The sequence below is a fragment of the Thalassophryne amazonica genome, chromosome 18 (assembly GCF_902500255.1).
Source record: "Thalassophryne amazonica chromosome 18, fThaAma1.1, whole genome shotgun sequence".
Classification (NCBI taxonomy): domain Eukaryota; kingdom Metazoa; phylum Chordata; class Actinopteri; order Batrachoidiformes; family Batrachoididae; genus Thalassophryne; species Thalassophryne amazonica.
In genome coordinates, this window is record NC_047120.1 from 45,099,152 (window position 1) to 45,116,682 (window position 17,531).

The window sequence follows — 17,531 nt, forward strand, 5'->3', positions numbered from 1 at the left end:
GGTTAACCCTTTCAGTGCTTAAAGGGTTAAGACAGCTGTGTTTGTGTTCCTTAAACTGTGGCTTTAGGTTTAAAGTCTCTCTAACGCACTAATCTCACTTTGTAGTACACTCAAAGTTCTAATAAAATTGGTAAACCTTCACAGAAAGAAAAGACAGGTCTACCTCCCCTAAGACATAACTGGTTAATTGGTCCAAAAATACAGTTGACAATTTAGTGTTTAACCGGTTTATTGGTGTTACTGAAGCAACACTGATTTTGGCCAAACTAAGAAAATGAAATTTCTCTGGAGCCTAGAACAACCAAACTACAGTAGACTACAAGAGTTAAACAATGAAATATTTCTATAAAAGGTTAAATGGCATCTTCTTTCCTGTTTGATCTGGCTATTGGAAATTCTGGAGAAATAAACAACAAGGTGGTCATATAACAATGTGGTTTCTTAACAGACCCGTGCAAGATGGCTTGCAGAATACTAAAGGATTATTAACCGAGCAAGAGAGGTTAATAATTTGTTTATTATATGGCTGTTATATACATATAAACACGCAAACTTACAGTATCGCCCGAATAGGCTGCTGACAATGTTGGGCTTGTTCGCTTTCTTCACCTCCATGAAGAACTTACTAACAGATGGTCTTGTCGTTAGCTGGTAAGCTTTCAATCTGTTTTTTCGATGCTGTTATATTTATGGAGTACGTTCATGTCTGACTTGCTTTTTGTCATTGCGTTTTTAGCTTCCTAGTTTGTAAGGAAAATGCACGTTGTAGACCCACTGGAAACTGGTCCGGATATGGGAAAATATCTGACCGGTAATCAGCCAATCAGAGCATGTGTAGCGTCACAGCCATATAATAAAAGTGCCAGTGGTGGGCACACCTAACCAAAAAGTTAACTTCAATAACCTTTAACCCGCTAACTGAAAAGTTAACTTTTCTGAAGCTAAACCTACAAACCCCTAAAAAATTTAGCGGAAGTTACAGCTAAAACCTAAACCGATAACTTTTAGTATTGACTCCAGTACAATGGCAGCTACTGACAATGACCCAGCACTTCTGTTTAAAATCAGCCTTCTCTCAGCAAAAGAGACCTGGTGACCAGAGAGAAAGGAATTGGAGTATTTGTAAATATGTCATTTTTTTCATTTGTAAAAAAAAAGGCAATTTGAGAACTGAAAATTCTGTTAAGTGATTCAGCACTTTTAGTGAATGTGTGGCAATTGGTATTCACACTGCCATCTACAGATTTGTAAAAAAACACACTTTACAGTAACTTGTGTGTTGGTTTTTACATATACAGACCAACCTGATTCCCATAATGCCTTTCGGCATGTCTGTAAATGCTAACACCTTCAAAAATTAATGCATTACTTTAAAACTAAAACCTATAGCTGATATTTTCACTTTGTAAAATGACAGAGGTGATAATTTTAATAACTTGTCCATAATTAGTTTGTTTAAAATTTTAAGCATAAATCAAAACTGTCTTGCTGTGCATGACTCCTGTGATACATCTGCAAGTCTGTATGGCTGTGAAAATAAATGATCTTTTTTTTCCTCCCTTTTCCTCTCTCTCGTAGTCATCTCTGAGCTCTACCTCTCATAGCTGTCTGTCTGCTACAAAACATGTAACAGGCAGGCACTAAAATGTATGATTTTAGGCATTACAAATGTTTTTAACTGTTAAGCTTTATTCATTACGCCCACAAAAATATGTTAGCGGTCTAAAAGTTATAGGAACTAAATTTAGCGGAAGATTTATTGGTCCGCTGATGGTTTTCAAAGTTAGCTGAAAAGCTAATCACATAACAAAAAAGTTAGCTTCACTAGTTAGCAGATCTGTGCCCACCACTGAAAAGTGCTTATTTTAGTCTGATAGTGCATCTCAGTACTTGTAGCGTTTTAAGCAATTTTTCCCCAAACTTTCACACCATATGCTGTTCTTTTACAGTACAAATCATCATGAAGTCTTATTGCCAGCATCTTTAAAAATGTGTAATTAGTCAGGCACTGAGATTTTGTCAAATGAGCACTGGGTGGCATCACGCACGTTCCATGTTGTATCTGCACAGTGGCTGTTTTCATGCCAAGGCAGCATGTGGCCTCATCTTTCCTGCATTCGTGTTCCTGGGTTGGACGTGCACAAGCTCTCTACTGTGCCTCTAGTTTCTCTTGGATTCTCTTCTGGAGGAGCCTCCAAGCCTTCAACACCTTCAGTATCAAAGACAACAATAAAATGATTAATTCCAGAAGACCTTCTTAAAAAAATAATAATACAATTTGCAGACGTGAATGTTATCAGAAATTTAGATACATGTCTGACCTGTTTCTGAGTCACCTCGGGCTCCCAAAATGTACTGAGCACTACACTGGCATGTTCTACGTGCTTGGCGTTAGACCACTGGCTCTGCAGTCGATGTAAAGCATCTCCTGCCCTCACACCATCCCGAGCCATTATCCTTGACAGTGCCTGAGAGGAGTTGGATGTGAGATTGGATGCTGTAAACCTGATGACTAAAGGCCAGGTATTACTACATTGTAATTCTATGGTAATTACAACCAGAGCAATTTGATATCATCATCATTGGTAAGCTCAAACATGGCCAGATGTTGTTCCATTGTAATTCTGTTACTCTATACTCTGATTGCTCACAAATCTTTTCATCAAAGGCAATGCCAACCTGCATCATAGTGACAATGTACACCTACAACAACTGTAAAGTACAGTTTATTCTCTAAAATAGACTACAGCACAGACAGACTAATTACCTCCTCCTCAGGGATCAATGTGACCCAAACCTCATGGACCATGTCTGTCCAGCCTGCCTGTAGAAGAACTGCTGCATCCAATACACACACCTGTTTGCCTACGATGGGGAAAAGATGACATCAGTGGAGAAAATTCTAATCATCTACTTTTCAAAACACACTTGGAATGCCATGAATTAAAAGAGTGTTAAATTCAGCTTTAATTTCAAACCATTCTCCCAAGCAACACAAATGGTGTGCGAGTGTTTCCCCCCACCCCAACACCATGATCCAACATTGTCAGGTGTGGCTGAGGTGGCCAGAATGTGAGATCGCTGGCCAGCGCCATACACATCTGGACATGCCCGTTGGTGTAATGTCCAGCTGGAACAGCTGACCGCTGTGTACTCGTGCCATGAACAACACTCCACGCAATGCATGTGTGGGTGGGCTATCATGCTTTCATGACATGCTGATAATTACGTACAGACAACATCACGAGGACCGGCCAGCAATGTCTGAGCGCACACGGCACGGTGTGAAACACTGAACTAACACACGATGCTTCCACCATGTTGAATCCAAATGGTTTGAGCTTAGACATTTATGACCTCGTGTTTGAACCACTGAGGTCACTCAAGGCCAAAAACTAGTAGAATGGTGATATACAACTTTGTTTTACTTACTGTTTAGTAGTAGCCATAAGCTTTACCAAATTCTTCAAACTAGTTACTGCAAATATTACCTATCTACATCAATGAGACAATTCAAATGACATTGACCCAATTTTTCTCTAAACTAAATCACTGGCATCACTGACCCTCAATCATTAAACCAAAGTTTGGTTCAATCCAATCAAAACTCGATGAGTTATTTTGCTTCCACACAGATGGACCAAAAACAATACCCCAGCATGCACTAATAAGCACAGGTATAAGTTGAACAAAACAACAACAACGATACTTCCCTGGAATACTAACTAAAGACAGTCATACAGTACATGAGGTACTGAGATTAAGAAACAAAAGCTCAATAACTACCTTCCTCTCTGGCCTGAGCGATTCTTTTCTTCGCCAGAAGGACAATCTCAGGCCACACAATATCTGTCAGGACTTTTAACTGTTCCTGTATGGGTAGGGAAAAAAAAATCTCCTTGAAAATACTTTATTCTGATATTTGTTGTGATGCAATTAGGTTATTTACACAATTCATATTACCTGGTTTCCAAATACTTTCTTTCCCAACACTTGCCGGTTGATGGTTTTATCATCATTCAGAATATCTAAAAAGTGACCACAAACCAAAACTTTCAACGTAGAATATTTTCTTCAGCAAGAAATTACACCTGACTGGTCATTGTGGGCAAGTTTGAGTGTTTGTCGTATTAGGATCATGGGACCTTCACCCACAAAAAGTGTGTATGTTGTGGACAGAAATGAGAGAATGCCTCAGTGCAGATATCAGGAATAACCATTTTAAAATTACAGGAAATAACAACAATAACAACTCTGCCTTTCTTTACATATCCAACAGGTATTAGGTTTACCCACCTGATCCAAATTCTTTAATCACTCTGTAATAGGCTGCAGCACCAGGCTGGTACACTTCGTGGCCCAGTTTGTCGCAGTCAATCCAGACTGCGCCCAGCGCCTCCAGATGCTTGGCGATGGAGGTCTTACCACTGCCGCTAACCCCTGTTAGTCCAATCACATATGGAAGCAGAGGGAGGTGTGACGTGTCCTACTTCGAAAAAACAGGAGAAACAGAGGCAGCATATTGGGGGAAAAAAAGGAAATTGATTGTTTTGAAGAACATCAATAATAAACAAGAAAATGTTTATAGTGTACAATAGGCGGTGGGTGAGCTGTCAGACAAACGTATGACACAAACAGTGTCAATGGAAACAAACATGCTACAGTTATCACATGAGCAAATCATATTTGCTTAGGACAAGATGAGGTATGCATGACTGCAGGGAACTCCTCCGGGCAGGGAGGGGTACTGCACATTGTGTGAGCTCAGATTTTTAGCATTTAAATGTTGTACTTGTAAAATTCACATATAATGGATTCCGTTGGACCAGCAACTTTTGTCCGTTACAATCGAAATCTGTTATATGTACAAAACGGACAAAATCCTTTTTTTCCTAAGTCCGCTGCAGAGTGGTACCTTAAAATCCTAAAGCCTGATTTATGCTTATTCAACTCTGTGGCCATGCAATGACGTCGACATGTGCCTGTCCCTTTTAAATTTTCCATTGTGTCTTCATGCAATTTGGCACAGGAACAGGGGCTTTTTCTGGATTAATTTGTCCCTCAATGAGCTCCACTTCTTTACACAATCATCAACCTCCAAACCAAAGATATAGTAAGTACAATTTTCATCCATGAAATGTGGGTCATTTGAGCATCTTTTTCTGACCCAGTGTTGTGTAGTTGGTCATACAGTAGTGTTCAGAATAATAGTAGTGCTATGTGACTAAAAAGATTAATCCAGGTTTTGAGTATATTTCTTATTGTTACATGGGAAACAAGGTACCAGTAGATTCAGTAGATTCTCACAAATCCAACAAGACCAAGCATTCATGATATGCACACTCTTAAGGCTATGAAATTGGGCTATTAGTAAAAAAATAGCAGGAGAAACATGCCCATATCATGATGCTTGCACCACCATGCTTCACTGTCTTCACTGTGACCTGTGGCTTGAATTCAGAGTTTGGGGGTCGTCTCACAAACTGTCTGCGGCCCTTGGACCCAAAAAGAACAGTTTTACTCTCATCAGTCCACAAAATATTCCTCCATTTCTCTTTAGGCCAGTTGATGTGTTCTTTGGCAAATTGTAACCTCTTCTGCACATCTTTTATTTAACAGAGGGATTTTTTGCAGGGGATTCTTGCAAATAAATTAGCTTCACACAGGCGTCTTCCAACTGTCACAGCACTTACAGGTAACTCCAGACTGTATTTGATCATCCTGGAGCTGATCAATGGGTGAGCCTTTGCCATTCTGGTTATTCTTCTAGCCATTATGATAGTTGTTTTCCGTTTTCTTCCACACGTCTCTGGTTCTTTTGTCCATTTTAAAGCATTGGAGATCATTGTAAATGAACAGCCTATAATTTTTTGCACCTGCGTATAGGTTTTCCCCTCTCCAATCAATTTTTTAATCAAACTACGCTGTTCTTCTGAACAATGTCTTGAACGTCTCATTTTCCTCAGGCTTTCAAAGAGAAAAGCATGTTCAACTGGTGCTGGCTTCATCCTTAAATAGGGGACATCTGATTCACACCTGTTTGTTCCACAAAATTGACGAACTCACTGACTGAATGCCACACTACTATTATTGTGAACACCCCCTTTTCTACTTTTTTTTTTTTTTACTAATAGCCCAATTTCATAGCCTTAAGAGTGTGCATATCATGAATGCTTGGTCTTGTTGGATTTGTGAGAATCTACTGAATCTACTGGTACCTTGTTTCCCATGTAACAATAAGAAATATACTCAAAACCTGGATTAATCTTTTTAGTCACATAGCACTACTATTATTCTGAACACTACTGTATTTGTGGACTTTTCTGCCAAACGTATTAGATCCAAGACTGAAATGTAATCGGCGGGCACACTGTAAAAAATAGTAAAATATGAAAGGAGAGGAAGGAATGAAAAGGTAAAATTGACAAATCACAGCTCTTTGCAGCCTCCGTCACTTAGCTGATGCATGTCAGGCTCCGGGGAGTGTTTGCAGCAACACAGAGGGCTCTGATCTAAAGCGGTTTGCTTCACCACACCCAGGGAGATGTGTGAAACTTAACAGCAGTACAAGCAACAAACAGCATTTTGTTAATAATCACCGGCCTTGAATTACGACCTGCCTTGTTTAAGTGCCGGATCTGAGCATGGTTTGAAAAAAAATAAATCAACAGCCAGTCTTTTAATCACTGAAATATAGTATCCACTTTCTTCAATTTGGCAAGTGTCAGTGCTGAACTTCATTTCATACCTCCGTTACTGGGGTGCATCCAGACTGCTCTGTCTGGTACATGCAAAGAGTTTTTAATGGAAATACACTGCAATCAGACAGGACATTTTGTCCAATGTGAGCAAAAATCCATTATATACAATGGAAAGCCATACAAAAGCATTGAGACTTTTCCTTTTGTCTAGTGAGTGAGAGTATTCGGTTTATACGAGGATGGTTTCGGCGAGTTTTACTGTATACAGTTACGGCTGGAAGTTTACATTCACTTGTCATGAATGTCATGGTAATTTTGGACTTTTAATAATGTCTTTGAACTGTTCTTTTGTCAGGGTGGAGTGAGTGTACACCATACATTGTTAATGACTTTACAAAATAAGAATTGGGTGCCCAAGTTTTTGCTTATGTAATATGCTATAGGCCTGTCTGCCACCTGCTAGACATGAGCAGGCCTAGGCTTGTTACATGGGATAACAACATCATCACAGACGTGATGGAAATTAGGAGCAGGTGTGGTTGGAGTTACACAGTTTGCAATGGGTTTATTTGTCAGTTTGTTTTATTTCCTACATTTAGGTCTGGTGGCCACCACTGCTTGTTCTTTAAAAAAAAAAAAAAAAAAAAAAAAAAAAAATTGCAAAACTTAAAACCAACATGAAATGGTTGTGTGTGTACTTATATTATAAGCAGGACCGCACTTCCCAAATCAATGTTACTGCGTCGTTAATAAGCCCTCAACTCCCTCATGATCCTACAGTATTACAGTGCTTACTTGAGGTGCTTTAAGGAGGGTACCCAGCAGACGGGAGCGGAGGCTGGAGGAGCTGATCTTCTCTTCCTCTGTCTCGGTGCGATGGGCATCTTTAAGCAGCTGGATCTCGTGCAGCACGAGAGGAGGGAGACCCTGATTTAGTGTAGAGGGACAACACAACATAGCACATATGGACATGTCAAACACCAAATGTGCTACACATCTGTCATCTGTGTGTTCTACCAAGTGTTACCAAGCAGCAACACTTGAGCTCACATTTTGACCTCAACCAGAAGTGCATTTCCTTGACTAGCTGCTTGAGGCTGGCTCCAAAACAGAGCACATTCCCACAGAAGCCCATTTTAAAACATTCCAGCTTTAGAGCAGAAATAAACATTACAGCCTGGTACAAAAACAGTTTTGGTCTCTACAGATAATTTCCTCCTCCACGACAACTGTATTGGATGTGAATTTCTTTCTAATTTCTTAGTTTAAGACATTTTAATTATGAAAATTCTGTATAATTGTGGGTGTGGCTGCTTTGAGTGACTGCGGCTAGGTCCTGTGACTCCGTCTCCGACCGTAATGGAGCTGCTTGCTATTGTGGTGTTGTCTGTTTGGAGTATTTTATACGAACATCTGGAATCATCTGTCTTGGTGTGCAGTGAAACGTCCTAACAAGTCATCTAAGACGTCCCTGTTGCAATACTGAGGCTGATTGAAACTCTCGTCTTATTTAATGCTGTATGCTAACGGTGTTAGCAGCTGTCTTTAGGTCCACTTAATACACGATTACTGAAGAAATACACAGCTGATAACTTTTACTGTCCAAACCAAAGCAAACTGTTATGAGAACCACCGCATAGTCCCCTAAAATCTGATTTAATAAACACCCAAACAGACATAGCTGTTAGCTTGTGCTTTTGACTCGGGAGTGGGGGGATGTTCAGGCCTTTTCCGTCACACATGGAGCCACCCACACTCCACCCCTCTATGCATTAATGAGTTAATCGTGAATCGGTGCTGACGGGGCTCTCAACATAACAATGCAGAGAAAAGGGAGAATTTTGGCTGGTCCAGGTCTCCATAGAAAGCCAATGGGTGGCATCACACAGGCTCTGTCCAGTATATATAAAGTGTATGGGATTTTTTCCCCTCTATTCAGAAACAAGTTTAAAAGCAATTATCTATAGGGTTTCAATATGTGGTGGCCACTACTCAGTTCTTAGAGCCTTGATATAATCAGACTTTAATTTGGTTGTTTGTACCACTTCAAGGTTCTTTGGCCAATTTCCACCAAACTTCCAGTGTGCATGTAAGATGACCCAGAACTACCCTTAAGGGGTTTGAATAGGTAACGGTCAAGGTCACTGGGGTCATAGGTCAAAATTTTGTCTTATAAGTCTGTTTGTTTCCAGATGCCTCCCAGGCCCTTTGGTTGATTTCTACCACAGAACTGCCCTTAAAGGGCTTCAAAGTTCAAGGTCAAAATTATGATCCCCCCCTCAGAAGTCCACTCAACGTGGCACATACATGGAGGTGGGTTGTAGAATTGCCCAGGAAAGCTCATGCTTGCCAGTCATTGGCCTCACAGTCATGTCTGTTTGTTGTCCTACTCCTCCCTGGCACTTTTGCCGATTTCTACCAAACAACGATTAAGATCAATGAGTTTAATTTTCAATCCAATCTGGACCAAATCTGGCACTTCTGAACTCTAGAGTTGTCATAGCAAGATCAGCCAGATGTCAATCATTTGGGTGAAAATCAAGATCATTAGGATCAAATGTCAGATTGCTATAGCCCTCTTCATGCTCAGGGTTACTATTACCTCGTTGTAATGCAATGGAGACACACACATCCAAAAGACCTAAAGAGGCGTGCAGGACCAAAAACATATCACAGTGAAAAACCAAATGATCCGCACAGCCACAGCGCTCCCAGACAAAATTTTTTTTAACAAAAAATAAATGTAACTGTAAATGTATTTAATAAGAGCAATCAGATAAATAAACGCCAAAGCCGACAAAGACATCAAACAAAATAAAACAAAGACTATTAATTCAAGACTCCAAACAGACTATTACCTCATTACCTCAAAGCAATTTGAATTGAATGAGACATCTTTGACTTTGGAAAAAGTCCAAAATAGAAATAAAGGATGCCTTAAAAAGAGGTGCAGACACATGTTCAGTTCCTGACTTACATTCTCAACGCGCTTCTTGTTCACAGCTTCGCCTCCCTTCAGTGTCTCCTCACTAACAACAATGCACTGCAGCAGGGGGTCGATCACAGATTTTCCAAATGGGTCATCAAGGGGCACGATCTCCACCTGCAGAGAGGGTCTGACATCATGTAGGAACTCCTGTACTCTCTGCACTCGCACGTCGTAGGGCTCAATCAGGTCTTTCAGTACCTTCTCTAAGAATCCAAGGAAAAGGACATCAGGGCTATGGGTTATGGTTTATTTCAACAGATCTTCACACTAAGTTTTGGAAAAATTAAAGGAATTATCAGGCCAATATGTACCATTCTTTTGATTTTTTGGCACTGATAACTGATGCAGTGAGTGATATTTTGACTACACTGGTGTATTTCCATCTTGAATTACTCACTTTTCAGCATTCCTTGGTCACACACACCAATAAGGAGCCTTCTGTTGGCTAGCACACATGACATGTTCAGTAGGGCTTTGTGAGCCCCATGGAGCCGATCAAATGTCCCTCCAACCACCACGTCTTTGAATGTCTCCAATGGCTTTGATTGTTCTTCACAACCTTTCTGCCTGTCCTCCTCCTGCAGTTTCGCTGGCTGTGGTTGAAGCAGCACAGAGGCTATACTGGGGCTACAGAAGTAACACTGGCCGGTGTACTTTTGCAGGCACCATTTCACCTGCTGGGACTGACCTCTATCCTGCAGAGGAAAGTCTGTTAACACCACCTCTGGAGAGTGAGACAGATGCTGCGGAGTGGGGAAGGGGCAGTTTGGAATCGTGGTAGCTGCCTGACTGCTGATGTTGGTCACCAACACACAGACATCCAGGTCTGCGCATATGTTGGCTGCATTGCTGTAAAGGCCGGCGATGAGGGTAGACAGGTCGACAACCGGTGGAATGAAAATGGGGCGGGACTGACTCCCATTTACCAAATTCAGTCCAGGATGAAGGTGCACATACAGCGTGCGCTCTACAACCTGGGCGGCTGAGCTGAGTACCGGGGCAATGCGCAGGGGCAGGGTGTGGAGAGGGGAGGTCAGGACAAGTATGCCCGTACTAAACATGGACATGTTAGTGTCCGGTGACGTCCCAATTCTTCAGTGACAACTCTGTCTGTAGGTTACATAATCACAAAACACTGGAGGAGTCTAAGAGAGAAAAGACAAAGTTAAGTTACAAACTGTGTTCCACATCCGATTTACCGTCTGGAAAAAAAAATGGTACATGTTACTCCAGTGTTTGTTGTCAATCTATAAAATTCTGAATGGTTGTTGTGCACCCATTTATCTGGCACAGTCATAAGGGCCAGCATGTACTTTACAGTGAGGCGGTCAGTCTGTTCTGCGTGTTCCAAAGGTTAAGAAGAAAATGGCAGGTTTACCAGCTGAAATTAAGCACTCACGTTCTATATTTATGCCCAGACTCAAAATATACTTATTTTCTGTTTTAATTTTTGGTTTCATAATCAGCTTTTAAATTTTTGTAATCTCTTTCTGTGCACATTGTGTTCAATCAATCAACATTTATTTATATAGCCCTTTGCAGCAGCCAGAGGGTGTCCAAACCGCTTTACAGTAAAATCAAAGATCAAGAATTCCGAAAAATAAACATACAATAGCATTAAAACGGCACATAAAAACAAAACATGTCACAGCACCACTAGGTATTAAAAGCCAGTTTAAATAAATGACTCTTGAGCTTTGATTTAAAAAGTGCTGGGTCAGAACTAGTGTGTAAGTCAGGAGGTATCTTGTCCTATTAAATGGACCTACCGATGGGTAATGTAGGTGTTGTACTTATTATCTGTGTTATTTTTATTGAGTATTTTTATTTCTAGGAAAGCACTATTAAATAAAGTTGTTGTTAATATTAGTATTATATTGCTCAAGGAAATGTACACACTCATATATATATATATATTTTTTTTTAAACAATATCAGCTTAGTTTGCCTGTCATTCAACTCCAAACAAATTTTTGTCATAGCTGCATTGGATTACTGGATGAAGTGACACTTCAATGCTGATCAAGTTGCATTGAGCAAGACAGCTTTGATGCTTGCGCCACTGTTTACAGTCATTACACACCCTCCAACCCTGACGTAACCTTCACCAAAATATTCCCTCTGCTACCATTTGTTAATAAAATTCTGTGTGATGCTCACAGTCCACAGTACATGTTTGGCTCTCCCACAGCTTTCAAGACATGACAATTGGACGATCCGGTCCTATATAAATTTCAAAGTCACTGAATGTTTTCTGGGCTTCATTTACATCAATCATTAAGCAATAGAAACAGCGTGGAACCATAGGGTAAATCTGTCTGGAGTAGGCAGTTCTCAAAAACCGAGTGCCTGTGAAAGGAGACAAGTGAGGGAAGCCAACAAGACACCTACATCAACTCTGATAGAGATACAGGCATTCTGTGACTGGAGTAACTGTTAACAGTACAGCTCATCTCTGTTGCATCCCCAGTAATACATCACAGCGCAGGAGTAGAACAGATATTCCGCTGGATGAATAATGAATTATGCACTTTAGTTTGTTACCAGCACGTTCCCAGGTCATATAATAAGATAACATTTTTACTTGTCATTGTCACAACCTGGCAGGTAATTCTGACAAGTCAGTGAACCTGTAGGTACACAATAAATATGCATACATAGTTATGCATACATGCAACATGCATAACTAATATTATGAAAAAATAATTGTGATCAGTCACATAACTTAACTACACTATATATAGTGTCGTTAAAAAGCAAGATCTCAATTCAAAGAAAAAGGAAGAGCCAGTCAGTATCAGCTTCACAGTGGTCTGAAGAAATTATAAAACACAGAAGCTCAAAGCTTAATTACTGGTCTCCACATGATATGACAATTTTTTCTGGACGTACTGCATTCTCCAACGTTTGAAAAATCACACAAATTCAAAAACAGCATTAATCAAATCAAATCAATTTCATTTATATAGCGCCAAATCACAACAAACAGTTGCCCCAAGGCGCTTCATATTGTAAGGCAAAGCCATACAATAATTACGGAAAAACCCCAGTTTTTACTAGTGTGAAGCACCGTTAGGCAACTTTATTGTGATTTAGCACTGTATAAATGAAATAAATAAATTTAAATTACTAGGTGATGGGTAGCAAACCCAAGTTACTATAATTTTTGCTGAAACTAAAAGGTGCCATCTTTTATTAAATCATCTGAAATGGGACATATACATACATGATAATGAAAGAAAGCAATGGCTGGAAAATGTGAAGAATATGGCATATTTTGGCAGAAAAAGCAACTTTTTCAATAGACAAATGGAAAAACACAAGTGTGTACTTGTTCAGTTTCATCAATACACCTTTTGTTGTGACTATCCAACCATTTGGGACATCCTGGAACTACCAAGCCCATTTTCTAGCCGATCTAGTTTATTTTGACATATTTAAGCTGTGTTTTTTTATTTGTGAATTATTGTTTATTTACATGTTGGTACAGAGAGAGAGTACAGTTCAAAACCACAGTCAAATTCCTTGTAATTCTTTTGAAGATATTTGGCGAATAAAGGCTATTCTGAATGGGCCCACTGACTAAGACATCTATTTCCTTCAAAAAATTTAAAGTTTCAGTTAAAGTTTTCCAGGAGGCACACTAGCCTAAACCTGTTTTCATCTATTAACCACTGTTAGTTACACATTATATCTGCATAACAGGAACATCTCCAAACGATTAGTCTGAAAACATGTTGAGCAAGATGTTCAACTTTAAACCTGCATGGTTTATGTGCTAGTTAGGTGGCGATAGCCGCCATGTTGCCTCCCCCAATAAATAATTAAAAAAAAAAAATAAACTTGACAGATGTGCCACTGACTCCTTAAAAAAAAAGTTGAGCTCATTATTTTTGTTATGAGAAAGACTGACAACTTCGAATGTTATTTGCATTTCTCAAATTACAAAATATATTCTCAGTTTAATGTAGGCCTGCCTGATCTGCAAATACAACCTGTATCTACAGAGTGTGTGTATGTGGTGAGGGACAACAGCAACACTTACTTATTCATACATTTAGTTGGATCCTATAATTAAACTGGTGCTAAATCACTGAACGACAGAAACAAAACAGCTGTAACCACACAGGTCATGTTTTGGGTGAGACAATATGGCAAACAGTGGCTTCAGTGGTTGCCACCCAAGCCGATGCACAATGTCAGTTACAGATTAATTTATCAAACAACTATGTAATACTCAAAGTAAAAATTATCTTGCGTTATCAAGCAGGTAAGACAGTCGAAACGACGATGACATTTTTAACGAAGCGTAGTTTTTGTCAATTTTGAACGAACTACGGCCCACATAGCTTGACACGTTAACATGACTTTACCTGCAGCTTTAAAGCGACGCGAAAAACGCAAAAGTAGCGTTACTTACCGCAAAAACTGTCCACTCGGCAGCTGAATAGCACACATTCCACAGAACTACCGTCTTCTTCTTCTTCTTCTTCCCTCCTTTGATTGGCGGGTGGCAACCATCATCTTAGGTCCATACCGCCTCCTTCTGTACCGGATGTGTCAATGGATGTATAGATACTTTAGGTTACATTCTGGTGTGTGTTAAGTGCACATAAAAAATAGCAATAAAAGAAAAATAACAACGATAATAATAAACGAAGCACCAAAGTTGGAACTACCTATCTAGATGAACACAACGCCTACACTATATTATAAAGCCCTGTTCCAAGATCCATAGAAATAGAGACAAATAAATAAATAAATATAAAATAAAAAATAAATGGAAATAAATATATAACAAATAAATAAATTAATGGAAATAGAGAAATAGGTCTATATTTCCATGCCAAGATCTACCGTCTTCTTCTGTCAAGATTATTAGCGGTTTTCAAACCGACACGGTGCAGTACTGCCACCAATGGGTTGCCGCGGACTTTACACCGAACGCCCTCTGATGGCCATTTTTGGCCGATGAAAACATCGCCGATCTTAAATACATGTAATTTGGTCATTTTTCAAAAGGGTCAGACTCGTCAATAAAGTCAATTTATTGTTCATTTCAGGTCAGCTTGGTGGATAAATCTCATCCTTCCAGGCAGTGATAGCTGTTAGCTGGCTGTTAGAAGCAAGGTAGAGACAAAACAAAACCGGCTGATGCAGTAAGTAGAGGTGGGCGGATCGATCCTAATATTGACAATATCGATACCAACGCTGGTATTGATATTGAACGATCCTTGTGTAAAAAGATCGATACTCAAGCTTTTTGTTCTCTCCCGCATGCACTGAGTGCTGCGCACGCAGATTCATCAAAGTCTCCTCTCTGTCTGAAAGAGGAGCGCTGCGCTGTGTCACACAACACGGAGCAGCGCACCCTTTTATTGTGGTTTGTCAGCCCTCTACCTCAGGAGATTTTGCTTTGTGTTGAGTGATATTTTTTTAAGCAAAAATGTTGATTGTGATAATAAAGTATTTTGTTGTCACACACAATGTTTGGCAAAATTCTATCCTAGGGCTTTTGGATTCTTTGGATCTATGAACCTTAAATATGAAAAAGTATCGGTATAGGTATTGCTGTCTGCGATACTGGGCCTGTATTTACTTGGTATTGGATCAATACTAAAATTCCTGGTATTGCCCACCTCTAGCAGCCAGAGCTTGTTTTCATCGGGCGGCCAGTTGCGGACGTACGAATTCTCGCCTTCGGATTGGGCACTTCGCCGGATGTGACGTAGCTCCATGTGGCGCAAAAGGAAATAAGGGAGAGATAAGGGTGGGGGAGGAAGAAAAAAATAAAGGCGGGGGGAACTGCACTGTATTACACTCTGTTCCCTTTAAAGTGTAGGTGACACGTAATGCCATGTTTTCATGAATATTTAAGACTATAAAATTAAACAACAGTTTGAAATGTATCCTTTCCTGTTGCGCTCTTGAAGAGATAAATATTGGGATTTAGAACTGCGCGCCACTAAAAAACCAGGAACTTCCTGGCGTGTGCCGACATCGGAGGAGGAGGAGGAAGTAGCGTCAGCATGGGAACCATTATCTTAATAGCCCCATTAACTTATGGATTAATTTATGGATTTTTAGAGGCTACTGACAGCCCCGATTCCACCGAGTGGTTCCAGTCAGTGCTGCACCATGTTTTCAGTCTCAGAACAGTTCATTTTCGTCGACAGAATGGCAGTCTTCTGCAGTTGATTGTAAATTGCTGTTGTTTGCTGATGATTCTCCCCAATAGTAGCTGGCAAAGGTACTGTTGACATCCAATAGCTGTCATCTGAACATCAGTCTGTATATTGGCTTATTGCTAACAAGCTTCCTCTGCACCGAGGGAAGACAGAATCCAGAGTTTTCCTTAAAAAAAAAGAATCAACATTTGTAACTCTCACGTGCAACGCTCAAATCCTTCCTAGCAAAAGCTGTAAAGTATCTTGGCGTATCATGACCAATCTCATCTGGGAGCCAAACAGTAAACACCATTATAAGTAAACCCATTGCCAGACTGAAGTTCTTGTATAGCCATTGTAGACATTTTAGTTTGGAGGTGAAAAAACAATTAGTCTCGGCTTTCAGTACCATTTCAGTGATGCCTGTGCTGCTTTGTATTCTGGCCTTGCCAAAACAAATTAAACCCCTCTGCAGACAACTCAGAGCAAAATTGAAAGGTTTCCTTTAAATGTCCCTCCTCAGACTCACTTAGGTTATGAAGAATTTGGACAGGTTAGGATGCTACCTGTCTCCCAGTTAAACAGCTGCAACTTAGTCATATGCATAGCATAATTCACAATAATGCGCCCCAATATTTAACTTCATTTGTATTAAATCCATCTCAACAGAAAACCCGCTCAGGTCTCCTTCGCCTTGTCGTCCCTTTTGTTAAATCTTTTGGTCAGTCCTCCTGTTCGTTTACTGGTGCCAGGTTGTGGATTAGTTTGACAGGGCATATCAAATCTCAATCAGATAAGGCCTGTTTTAAATGTCAGGTTAGAAAATTTTTACTAGACTGACTTCTGGAAAAGGATCTTTACTCTTTTATCACCGAGCAAGTCCCTTTGGCATCTTCCTTTTTTTTCCTTCAGGGCTGCCAAAACAGAGCCAAAGTAGGTCTACATGTTGATTTGACACAAGTCTTGCAGCAGATGCCCTCCCTGACACAACTCCATATTAGAGAATGGGCAGGGGTGAGGTTTGAACCAGCAACCATCTGCACTGAAAAGAAACTCACTTAACCAGTTGGCCACCACACCTGCCTAGGAAGTATTCACAGTTGTATACTTTTTTGTGGTATACACCAAATTTTAGCGCATCTTTTAACTGTGTGCTTGTACTAACTTCTTTTATTTTTTTAAACATTGTTATAATAGTTCATTTATCTTGTATTCTGTTATTGTTGACTGTATGTTTGTGTGTGTGTGTGTGTGGGGGGGGGGGGTTAATATATGGACCACAACAAAATGTGTTGTACAAAATAAATTCAATCAATCAAAACCTTAGCATCATCTGCAAATGGATACATTTCCAAGACACATACCACACCTGGGAGAATGTTGATGTCAATAACAAACAATACTGGGCCCAATACCAAGCCTGGGGAACACCATTAAAATATGCAAGTGCAAACTAAAAATGTGTCTGCATTTAATTAGCATTGTTTTAGGTAAAACTATAATCAAGAACTACACTTATTTTTCAGAAGCAAGAGAACATATAGTTCAAGAAGTGTGAGTCTACACTAGAGAATGGAAATATAAAATATGAGTGAAAGATAAGCAGTGCTGCTCTCAAACTGATCAGTAATGAATTTATACAGTAAGGCGTTAACCCTATACCCCCACAAAATAA

General features: G+C 39.9%; 1 protein-coding gene across 1 annotated transcript; it reads right to left on the minus strand.

Annotated features, from left to right (window-relative positions):
• Positions 1-1,750: 1,750 nt before the first annotated feature.
• On the minus strand, positions 1,751-14,176 carry coasy (CoA synthase). The gene is made up of 10 exons (XM_034193697.1): positions 14,110-14,176; positions 10,088-10,835; positions 9,679-9,893; positions 7,497-7,628; positions 4,297-4,486; positions 3,964-4,028; positions 3,787-3,871; positions 2,768-2,865; positions 2,322-2,468; positions 1,751-2,209 (listed from the first exon to the last, which is right to left on the minus strand). The coding sequence occupies exons 2-10, from the start codon at positions 10,755-10,757 to the stop codon at positions 2,150-2,152; spliced, it is 1,662 nt and encodes a 553-aa protein (XP_034049588.1). The 5' UTR covers positions 10,758-10,835; positions 14,110-14,176; the 3' UTR covers positions 1,751-2,149.
• Between the last annotated feature and the right edge of the window lie 3,355 nt (positions 14,177-17,531).